Source organism: Epinephelus moara, chromosome 23, assembly GCF_006386435.1.
Source record: "Epinephelus moara isolate mb chromosome 23, YSFRI_EMoa_1.0, whole genome shotgun sequence".
Classification (NCBI taxonomy): Eukaryota; Metazoa; Chordata; class Actinopteri; order Perciformes; family Serranidae; genus Epinephelus; species Epinephelus moara.
In genome coordinates this window covers 20,604,582-20,617,004 of record NC_065528.1, presented here as the reverse complement: position 1 = coordinate 20,617,004, position 12,423 = coordinate 20,604,582, and the positions used below count along the sequence as shown (strand labels likewise).

Sequence of the window (12,423 nt, the reverse complement as noted above, 5' to 3'; positions counted from 1 at the left end):
AATAAGTGGACTGCATAATGCTAATAGTCATGCAGCAAGACTAGTATCATTAATAGTCAGGTAGTTGAACATGAGCATCTGTAGTGCACTGACATGTAAAGTGGTATTACAGCAGCTCTGATTTGGCGTGAAGAGAAATCGGGGCAGCCTGCCAACATGTATCTGCTTTGTGTGCATATGTCTGGGTTGGAGAAATTGCTTGGTTCTGCAATTAATATCACACAAACACCTTGTACGGGAGACACCAGCAAACATCTACACCTCACACACACACACACACACAGACGTGTTCATGCGAACATGCATACGGGAACACAAACGCACGCAGCACACATAAATACAAATAAACACCTACACATTGGCAGCCTCTGTTGGGCTCATCTTTATCACTCTGAGGCCAAAGTGAGACTGAGGCTGACCTGTGACAGAGCCCAGATGGACTCCCAGCAGTCTGTCAGTCCTTTTCCTGCATCCACTGGCTCGTTCATCCCTCCCTCTCTCATCCCTCCATATTCTCTAGCCCCCCACCATTTACCTGGCCAGGTGTCACACGGCACCAGGGGAGCACAGATGGATGGCCTTTCACAGCACCGGTGTGTGTGTGCCATTGAGTGTGTTTAAAAAGCAATGAGAACCAATTCAAAACCAATTCCATATTCTGAAGAATAAACATTCAATGCCGCGAGCCCTTCATAAATATGCACACAAACATTTCCCCATGATTTTCCATAAAAGCTTTGCAGATTGCAACCTTACCTAAACAACACAGATTTATTCCTGCAACATTTTGAATTCTACAGCCATCCTAGAGTGAATAGATGAAGATTTCAGCTTCTATTGCAGGTGAGCTAGCCTCCTCCTTCTTTTACCTGTAGGCTGTGTTGCAGATTTCCTTGTACTCTTTGAGCTTGTCGCAGACCATCTCTAGGAACTGGTTGGAGTAGGCACTCAGGTCTTGCATTAGGCTCATTAGATCCTGGATTGACTTCTCCACCACCACCGTGCTCTGGAGACAAAAACAAGAGGAGAGGAATGAGTGTTTTGTTGGTTTTATTTAGACGTAAAAATGTAGATTTTTCAACTTTAAGAAGAGAAACAGACAAAGTAAGAGACACAGAGAAATAGAGGGGGGATTGTATGCAAGTGTTCAGTCAGATTCAGTCTGCTGCAGTGCCAATATAACAGGACGGCTCCAACTTCACTTGTCTTATCTGTCACCTGCGGCTGGACTGATGACTGGTGCTGGAGAGCTTGTCAGAAGTTGTAACACTGTATTGCTGGAATGGATGATTCTTTGTGTGTAAGTGAATCAGTGTGAGTGCACATATTTGTGTGTGTTTTAAACTTCTGTGTTGTGTGTGTTCTCAGGCTGAAAGTGAGTGCGTGCGCATTTGTCACAGTGCACCCATCACCAGGAGCCACGGCAGGGCTGTGACAGCAGCCATTACAGATTAGCCACTCCTGCGTGACTAATAGCTGGCCCGGGAACAGCAGAGCGGCTTCACATCCCCAGACGCACTCACACATACACACGGAGAGCAAACTTTTTCAAAATACACACCTTTGAGCAATTCAAGAGCTGTTAAATGAGATTACAACTCAGTACGTTCCAGTTTGCCTGCTCCCAGCACTTAACCAATCTATCCTACATCTCCAATAATAGTGATAACTTGCTATTAGTCTGGTGATAGCCTCGCCGCACTCGCTCTGAAACTCGCAACGACTACGAAAGCAGTGCTGTGTGTGAAGCAGAGCAATCCCACACAAAGATACACAGAGCGGGGGATCTTAAACATGTGATTTCTATTCATCATTCATAGATTCTTAATATTCATCTCACTATTCTTGCTATGTAAACTTAATAAGAAGTTCCATTGTTTAGGTGTGAAATGGAAAAATTAATAGCTTTGTCAAAGATGAATAAAATGGAAATGATCTGTGTGGTGGGTGCAAACAACTGCAGGAGGAGACGGTTTTATTTTGCCTTTGTATTAGCTTTTTAGTGCTGCCTGTAAGATGTGTAAGAGCCAGGGTCCACACACCTTCTTAAACATCACATTCAAGGACTTTTCAGGCCAGATTCCTTCAAATTCAAGGACCCGACACGGCATAGTTTGAGACAGGATCAAAGTTAATTACTGTTACAACACTCCAAATTCTTATAAAGAGAACTAGCAGGCTTTACAGGTGCTCACAGACTACAATTAAAAAGAAGGAGGCCACAACGTGTCAACACTTTCAACTGTGCTGTTACAGTGAGGGCAGAAAATATCAAAAGAACTTGAATTTCTCTTGCAGCAAAGAAATATATGAATTTAAGCACTTTCAATGACTCATGTCTATTTATGTGTGTGTGTCTTCAACCCTATTTGCACAGAACTCACCCTTGTACCAGGGGACTTCATGTGATTTAGAAATCACCCACCACTTCTGTGTTTTGTGTGGCACATTCGCACAGATATAATGCACGCAGTCACTTGTAACTCCACTCTACACAGCACCATGAGTGGTGATGTACAATGTTAACCTTTTTTTATACATGGGTTAAACTAGATTCTGCCACACACTGTCAAGTTATCCATCTCATTATCTTTTGAGATTTCGCTCCTCTGATTGATTTGTTCTTGCTTTTTCTGCAAATGCATCTCCATGCTTTGTAACGAGATGAGCCTCCTGAACCCAAAATCCTGTCAAAACATTCATTTATAATTGCAAACACAGCCACGATAATTCTCAAATGGGAAAGAGGCAGAAACGAGGCACAGAGAAAACAAAAACCTGAACACAACCCCAACCACGACCACGACCTCTGTGTTTGGCGACATAAGGTACATAATTTGCGGTGGGATTTTCACTTGACAACTTACAGACGTGGCAGATTCGCACAGGATTAAGATCACAGACAAACTGAAATTACCACAAATTACCAGAGGTCCCCAGGTAATATTAGTCCTGTGCAAATAGGGCTTAACTTTTACACCTTGATTTGTTTCTCCTTAAAACCACACACTTTCAAGGACTGCAAGGACCACCAGGAACCCTGGAGATCCAAAGGTGATCTATTCCAAAGTCAGCATCTCATTCACTAGATCAATAGCTTAAGAACAACAATATGAATGTGTTCAGGTGTGATGTCAGTAATGTAAGAGAAAAGAAATGAACATGTACAAGTCCCAGACTCTGCATGATATAATAGTTATTATTACCTCTGTTATTTTAGAGGTTTGTGCGTGTGTGTGGGTGGGTGGGGGGGTTAGACGGGACGTCCATAATATTCAAAGCCAGTGGCTAGTTGCCAGAGTGTCAGTAGGGGGCAGTAGCGACTGTAATTGATCATCTAAAAATATGGAGAGACCCCTGATGTGATAGAATGATATTAATATTAATAGCTCTTTCTGTGTTGCAGTTTCCCCCTCGCTCATTCTGTCACAAGTAGGCAGGCATGCACACACACACACACACACACACACACACACACACACACACACACAAACAGCAGCCACTCCACTGAGGGAAGTAATGACCCATAGCAGTGCCCATGCCCATGGAGTGCTAACCAAGGCCTTGTCTCTGCCAAGGGAGCACCCTTTACTGTCCATGCCTGACTCCCTGTCAGCCTGCCAGGGTAGAAAGAAATACATAGACCCTGCAGGAGGTCTAGCTGTTAGTGTAGCTCTGGCAAAACCTACTGTACCACCACATCTTAGCGCAGGCTGGTGGTACTGTTACCCACTTGAATTAAACTGTAAAAAAAAATAGCATTGGCAATGACCACATTGGCAGTTCCTGTTACAGTGACTATGGTAATAAAGCAGTGATATTAATATGCTACTCTTGTGATCCCTGGCGGGAAATTCTATTTTTTCAGTTGCCTTCTCCAAGGAGGTCAGGTTGTAGGGTCAGCACCACTGAGAGTAAGAGATTCAGTGGGTGGCTCAGGTAAACTTCAGCAGGCCTGAAGTCTTCTGTCAGTATGAATGGAATCCATTACAGTACTACAGTTTTTAATGAACCATTTGACTTGGCAAGAATTACATTATTCAAATGAATCAAACTTAATTGATTTAGTGCATACACAGCGACAGTCTTTTTGGGAAAACTGGACTGCTGCAACAGCACACACTATTAGGATACATTAAAAAAAATCGTCAAGTACTTTTCAAAGTAAATGGCATACATGAGAATAAGGAAAATGTGGATTAACTCTCATGTAGGTGACAATATTTCAAACGCAGCAGAATTGTATGCAACATGTTTTTCTCCTTGCCTCTCAGGGCGTCCCTGAATATGCAAACGACTGATGATTCAAATCATGTGCTATCAGGTAATAATTAATTTATCATAAAGTGCAAACGCATTGATTTTAGTATTACCACCTTATGCTCAATATTGTAGCTTTAAAGCCCAGTCCAGACCAAAGATTTGCGACGAGGCCAGTTGAAACACACAACTACTTGCAACACCCCGCTGTGCAAAGTCCAAAAAACTTGCAACTGCAACAACTCTCTGTACTTCTGTTCTGATTTCCAGCTTTTCAGACTTATTTTGTGGCTGAATATATTTTGTAGCTTCTTAAAATATGAATGAGGATAGTGATAGTGAGATACTGGCTACAGTTGCATTTGTAGTAGTGATGACACAGCGAAAAACAGAAACAAAACGAGCATCAGATGGGATGTTTCCATAATAAATACTGCACAATAATATCAAAAACCAGCACCAATTAATCAGTCAATGAGAATATGTGCATGCAGACTGTGCCCGATCTTCTTGTGTTTCAAATACATGGGCCAGACGTGGCCGTCGAAGAGGCCGGGGGGTCTGGCAGTGTGTAGTTCCTAGAGCACCTCCCCTTTTTGCATTCTTGATATGGGAAGGAAATACAGTATTGTGGCTAAGCACACCGATCAAAGGGGTGTGGATGAAGCACAGAAAGTCCTCCACAATAAGGATGTGAGTCTCCTCCTCCTGATGGCCAGACTTTGAGACAATCTCAGTATCCAGCGTGTAAATGACGCCATGCCACTTCTCAAACTTCACCAGGCTTTCCAACAATGCCTGGATCGTACTCATCATGGCGTCCATGTCCAGAGCAGTGATGACTTGGGGAACTCATCCTGATGTACCACACAACAGTTGGGCAGGTTCTTGATAAGTCGGTTGGTGAGGGTGGTGCCGATGCCGATGATGTACTTTATGATTTTGAATGGTCAAAGCTCGACGAAAAAAGTTGCTGAGAAGTCAAAACGTCGGTTAGCCTGTCCAGGATCACAACGATCGGACGGGAAGAAAGCTTAAAAAGAGAAGGTTGCAACAGGAAACGTGAAGTACTTGATTCCTCCATGGCACTTGAGTTGAGTGACAGAGAGCAGAGACTAGGACAGAGCACCTGCCACAGCAAGCAAATACGCTATCTGAATTAATTTTGACCTGACCAGCAGACTTCACTACAGGCCTTTTGGCTGTTGAAACAGGTGACGTTTACGGTTCTAAAACCATCCGCTGGAGATTTGACCAGCTGAATTGCAGATGACACCATCATCTGGCTTGAGTCGACCAGTTCACACTGCTGCAACTTTTCTCTGCAGCGTTCTAAAAATGGTTTTGTCTCGTCAGGAATCATTGGTGTGAACAGGGCTATTCACATTAAAAATATGACTTTAATTGTGAAAAACATGGGAAAATATGAGTAATACAACACTATAGTTTACAGAATCTGAAAACAAATTTGCCATTGTCAAAAAGTTCTTGCGTTGTCAGAATCACAACAGCGGCCCTCCACTCTCGCTGCTTCGACTTTGAGGACATAGAGCTCAATAGCAGGCCAGGCCAGCGAATGGAGAAGAGTAAACAATGGATGCCCGATCCATTACTCCTGGTCTAACAAATGCTCTTGCGCTCAGCTCCCTTGTCTAATTCTGCTCATTTAACACAGCCATTTGTCTTAGGCAGCAGAAATCATTAAAAAGTAATCAAGGGACAGATTGAGAAAGGGAGGGCTGAGAGAGAGTGGTAGAGAGAGCGTGTTCTGCTACGTCTCCTCTATCTTACTTGACCGTTACAACATCCGCTGTGGAGGCTTCTCTGTCTATGTCTATCTTATTCTCTCCCTTCCTCTTTCCCATGTTTCAAGCTTAAAGGTCAACACGCTGTGCTATCATGTGAAAAACACCCGTATTTCTCCAGTAATTCTACTTCGCAGTATTGCATTGTCCCTGAAACTGAGCCCGGTTGCACTTGAAGCACGGCCATGAAGGAAAAAATGATGTGCGTCTTGAAAATGGATCTCAAAATTTGCTGGGGTAAACTGCTGTCATTAAGAGTGGGAAAAAACGCCATGGCCATAGTGGTTTAATAACAGCAACAAGACAGTGGTAGCACTCAGAGCGGCGCCTCAGCGGAAAAAGCTGTTAAATGCGCGGTCATCACTACAGAAAGCACACTGAGCCGCTGCTAAAAGTAGTTATTTCCTTTGATGGAGTGGGTAAAAAGCAAAACACAGAGATGACATTAATACAGCAAGAGTGCATTGATGTGAACTTCCCTGTGTTGTCCTCTTCTGTTGACTAAATGTGCCATCCTGGGGTATAAAGGAAGGTACGAAGAGGAAGTGCATTTTATTTACTCAAGCTCATTTGAACTATCTAAGCACATGTGGTGTGTGAATATCAGCTTGTTTCATAAGGTGTCTGTGATGTGTGTTTTAAGCTGTTGAAGTCTGAGGGGGGGCCCGAGGGCCTCAGGTTTGAATCGGAAACGGATCATGGATTTTCCCCATTAAAATAGTGGGGTGCCCTCAAGGTTGTGCAGAGTTCAAAGTGTTTAACCCTGTGCTCTTTGCCATTTCACTCACACCGTGACCCCAAACCGCTGACTCGTGTAATGCCTACGCCATGCCATTCACATGTCTGACCGAGGGTTTCCAAAATAATACATACTCAGCAGTGCGTACACTCAACTGTGCGCGCCCACGCAAACCAGAACACATGGGAAGATAACCTCTGTCTCCCCCCTTTCTCTCTCTCTCACACACACACACACACACACACACACACACACACACAGGCTGTCCCTCTCCTGGGTAAAGAAGGAGCTGGGCATGAGTGGGACATTGTCTTGACAGATCATTCATCAACGTCAGAGAAGAGAAACACTCCGTAGACTCCCCCGACACACACCGGATGGCCCTCATGCTTGTGTCTGCTCAACCACAACACATGCTTCTTTGTATATGTGTGTGTGTGTGGGCGTGGGTTTGTATTCAAGCTTGTTTAAGTTCTGACAACTACACAGCTTGCTTCTGTCTACTGAAGTGTGTATAATATCACTAAAAAAAATCTTGGAAAAACATGGCCCCTAGCCCTCATGGGACTGTTATCTAAAATCCCAATCTGCAAAACTACACTTTCTTATTTTTCTTTTAATTGATTGAACTTACAGTTTTAAAGATATGGAATGTGTTCGGGATGTCAGTTTCACTTAATATTGCTTTCAATACCAGAAACGAATCTGTTTTTTTATAGTTTAAAAAAAACCCCACGCCAACACAAAATGACCTAAAATACAAGAGACTTATTGAGCTTGTGAAATTTTAATGTTTTGGGATGTGAATGTCTTGCCTTGTATTTTATTTTCTGTTGGCTTTGTTGACATACAGACAGTTAGCAATGCTAACATGTGGAAACACTGTGCCCACTGCCCATCCTTCAAAGGTTAGCTAGCCACTCCGTACTTAACACCGCTTGAGAAGGAGCTAGCTTAACACTGCTTGAGAAGGAGCTAGCTTGCGGCACTACTCTTTCGGCATTTATCCGCCACCATGGGTCTGGACGGCGTTGGTGCTGAAACATTATGCCCACCCTCTGGTCTTCCTTCAGGTCACCCGGTGAGTAAGTGGCTTATTTTAGAGCGCCAAAACCCCTTTAGCATTGTATGTTAGCACCACTAGCTGTGCTCACGCTGCTAACAGTGCTAACAGAGCAAACAATAACAGAATTCAGGGGCTTTTGTGGCTCAAAATGAAGCTGCTTACTCATCGGGCGACCTGGAGGAAGACCAGAGGGTGGGCATAGTGTTTCAGCGGCAACGCCACCATGGATCGAGATGGCTTTGATTGCAGTAATTGCCAAATGAGGGGCAACGCCAGCTAGCTCCTACCCAACCCTGGTGAAGCACACAACAGAGCAGCAGCAGATAGTTAAGCACTTCATTTCATTTTCCATTACCACTTACCCTGTCATGAGGGGGGCTGGAGTCTATTCCAGCTGACACTGGGTGAGAGGCAGGGTACACCTGACAACCATTCACTCTCACATTCACACCTACGGGCAATTTAGAGTCACCAATTAACCTGCATGTCTCTGGACCATGGGAGGAAGCAGGAGTACCCGCAGTAAACCCATGCAGACACGGGGAGAACATGCAAACTCCACACAGAAGCACTACTCCACTCAGGTTCGAGCCAAGAGCCCTCTTGCTGTGGGCGACAATGCTAACCACCTTGCTGCCTAGTTAACCAGTGAAGCATAAATACCTTATTAGCTTTGTTGTGATACAGCATAGTGCTAATACTACTGCTAAATTAAGGAGTAGCAATATTAACCCATAGACCAACATTCCTAATTGGTCAAAAATATTCTTAGCGGTTAACTGAATAACTTTTGACCTCATAACACTCATAAAAACATGTTAAAATATATATCTATAACCATTTCTGAGTGCACAGATTTACCTTCTCATACACAAAACCTACCCCAGTTCTTCCTTCAGTGTATGAAGTAATCATCCCTCTGGTGGACTGCAGTGGATATTATATCCTGCATATGTATTTGCATCGCAAGCCCATCATTGTCATCAGTTTGGGGGTAAAATCTGAGGTATGCAAACTGAATCCTAGATGTCACCGTAGCTGGTGGTCATTAAATGAATCACTATGGATAAGCAATAATGATGAACCATTGATTTAGCTTTTGTGTTCACAGTATGGAATCAAAACAAGTAAAGTAAATAGACATATACATTGCTTCTAGCTAAACAAAATTGAGTTATTATTACAACGCATCTTCTCTTCCACCTCCGCCAACGTCACTTCCAATGCAAAGCTTAATGTAGTGTTTTTTAAGTGTTCTAATTGAGAGATGAGGAGCAATATCACACATGGCTGATTACAGATGGGCTTCCATATTACACACACGTTACTCACACCCACACAAAAACACAAATGCGGGGTGAAGTACGGAGCCTCTGCGTATACTAATGCTAGGAATCACCCAAGAGTTCAGCGATGATCCCACATGGCAATCCAAAAGTCTATTTTAATAATCACTCCATGGTCCCTTTGGTGTTTTGACAACCAGTATTGTGTTGTTGCCTTCAGGCAGATGTGACAGGGATGTCCTTGTCATTTTATATATTTATTTCTCACTTATTGTTAATTATTTTTGAATTATTAATCACAAGAAAGAGAAATTAAAATGCAGTTTATTGTGATCTGGGCCCCATATGGTGCCATTGTTTGGTGCACATGTAGACATACAGCCACACACACACACACACACACACACACAACAATGTGTGCTCACTGCAACACAAAGATTGTCATTTGCAAATTCGGAGCATTAACTTGCTTCTAAAAAAATTCAAGCTGTAACTTTTATCAGGCGCCCGCAGCCAAAACCTTCTTTCCTACCTTCTTTCAAACCAAAGGGCATGTTTGTGGTAGAGCTGACATTTCAACTTCTCTCTCTCTAACTCACTCACTCCAAAGGCAAAGATTATGTCTTGTTACACACAGAGACTCTGTCAGGGGTAGCACTGCGTGGTATGAACCTGTACTACCTTAGGCTGCAGTTGGCTAGGCTGTTTTCTTCACTCATTTAAATGATTCACTCATTTCTCTTTTTCTCATTGCACACACACACACACACACACACACACACACACATATTATATGTAATCATATTGATATAAGTATATAAACAGCATAAACAAAGCACAGCTGTGTCACATTTGTGAGAAAGGAACATTTCCATGGCGGAGGCAGGTTGGAGGCCCAGGGCAGCTGGGCGCCAGCCTCAGGAGTGTTATGTGTTTGGTGTGAGATAACCAGGCGAAGGCGGGTGGTGGGGATTGTTACACCTTGAGCGGTGAGAAAGGAGGCAGAAGAGAAATAAGGCTTTGAGGTGAGCCAGAATCAAAAAACAGCCTCGGAATTTATCAGGACTTTAGTACATTTAGTAAAAGGAAAAGTAACTTCTTCTACATCATTGTACCAGAGCAAATAGCTTATCAAAAAAAGACCATTACATAGTGTAGTACGTACAGCATGATTGTCATTCTTATGCTAGATTTGCTCTTGTAAACTTCTAAAGCTGTACATAAAAATCTGTTTATTATAAAATATTTTAAACTAGAATATCAGCACATCCACCCAAAGCTTTAGCTTGGACTACCAACAGTCTACCGACGCTTTGGGTTGGTAGTCCAATTGAACCACCAACCCAAAGCGCTGGTATTAGATGACCTGGGATTGACACACAACTATCTTTCTGCAGAGTTAAATAAAGCACCTTTAAGAAGACAAAGATAAATTATTCTCTGAGATGGTCAGCCCAAAATTCAATGCAACATGGAACCCTTAAATATTTCATTTTGAAAGGCTAAAATAGGACACATGAACATGAACATGAACCTGAACCTGTGGTGCTCAGGAAGTAGAGCGGGTTGTTCACCAGTCGGAAGATCAGTGGTTCGATCCCAGGCCCCTCCAGTCCGTATGTCAACGTATCCTTGAGCAAAATACTGAACCCCAAAATTGTTCCCTGATGGCTGTTCGGTCGGTGTGTGAGTGTGTTAAAAAATGAGTAGCAGGTGGCACCCTGGATGGTAGGCTCGGCCACCAGTGTATGAATGAATGGGTGACATGTAGTGTAAAAAGCACTTTGAGTGGTCAGAAGACTATAAGGCACAAGCAAAGGTCCATCCATTTACTATTTATTTACTGTAGTGGTAAGAACTGCAGGTAAATTTGTCTATATATTTGAACATCCATAGATTTTATTTATTTATATCTATAAGTATGTATATATCATTTTCTATGTGTTATTGTAATTGTGTGTATAGCCGATTTAAATGTACATGTTTTATTTTATTTTTCGTATCTATGTGTTTATATTATTTTAATACTGAATTTATTATCACTCTCTGTAGAAATGTCATCTTTTTTTCAAATAAAAATATTTACTTAAAAAACTGGATCCTGAATAAAGGTATGAATAAAAGTTAATTACTTACTCAAATATATAATAGTCTAATTAATTGAATTGAAGAATTGGCAGTCGGCCAGAGAATCTAGCACATGAGTTTAAAGAAAAGACAAATACTAAAGAGTTTGAACTAATAAATTCTAATTAAATGAGTCAACATGTCGCATGTGATGGAAATAATATGGAATTGGTATGATTGAAATTCTGATTTCGATTCATTCAGAATGCGAAACCACTTATCCTGTCAAGGGTTGCTGTGGGGGTTGGGGTAAGGTGAGGGAGTGGGTGGGGCCTGGAACGTATTGCCGGATTGGCGAGTTAATCCGAGGCGTCCAATTTTCTGCCTTGTAGGGTAGTCATATTGGCGGAACCCTTTTAGTTTAAAGAGACCGAGGCGGCCTTCTGCAACGGGAGGGGCTGTTGATGAACACCGGCTGTGGATAAACAGGAAACAGCTGATAGCAGGAATCAGCGAGCAGCTAGTAGCATGTGGGAAACGCAAACCTGACAGACACTGTAAAGATGAGCAACTGAGTAGACATAGAATTTCGCGCCCTCCTTGCCCTCGCAAGCGAAGAGGCCATTAACCGTCGGATGACGGGAACGGTGAAGAACGGGCCGACTTACGAGAGAATCGCTGAAGGACTGACCAGCCGCGGCTTCCCTTCCACGTCACTGTTTACGTCACATGCTGAGCTACACCTTTTGTTACTTGCTCACGCCCCCCATTCCCCCGAAAAAGGCACATTCTGTATGAACAAAAGAAGGCAGGCGGCATTTTGCCACACTCCCCGATTTTGTTTTTATACTGCCAGTGCTGAAAGAAGACTGAGGCTTTCCTGCAAATTTGCACAATTCCTGTTTAAAAAGGGCTGTAGAGACAGACAACCATCCACACTCACATTCACACCTACGGGCAATTTAGAGTCACCAGTTAACCTAACCTGCATGTCTTTGGATTGTGGGAGGAAGCCGGAGTACCCGGAGAAAACCCACACTTTCACAGGGAGAGAACATGCAAACTCTACTCAGTAACCCTTTAAAAGGAAACACTGACTACAATTACATGTTTTGGTGCAAATCTTGCTCTACTGTAGCTATACAATGTTTACTTTAAAGAGCATGTATGCCCTGCCCACCTCCCCATATAGATCAATAA

At 42.9% G+C, this 12,423-nt stretch overlaps 1 protein-coding gene across 1 annotated transcript in view; it reads right to left on the bottom strand.

The window, feature by feature from the left end:
- The window catches only part of exoc4 (exocyst complex component 4), a 192,587-nt gene that overhangs the window by 55,121 nt on the left and 125,043 nt on the right, over positions 1 to 12,423 (bottom strand). Inside the window, exon 14 of the mRNA XM_050036180.1 lies at positions 870 to 1,006. Within this exon, the coding sequence (XP_049892137.1) occupies positions 870 to 1,006 (137 nt within the window). The remainder of the gene's footprint in view (positions 1 to 869; positions 1,007 to 12,423) is intronic.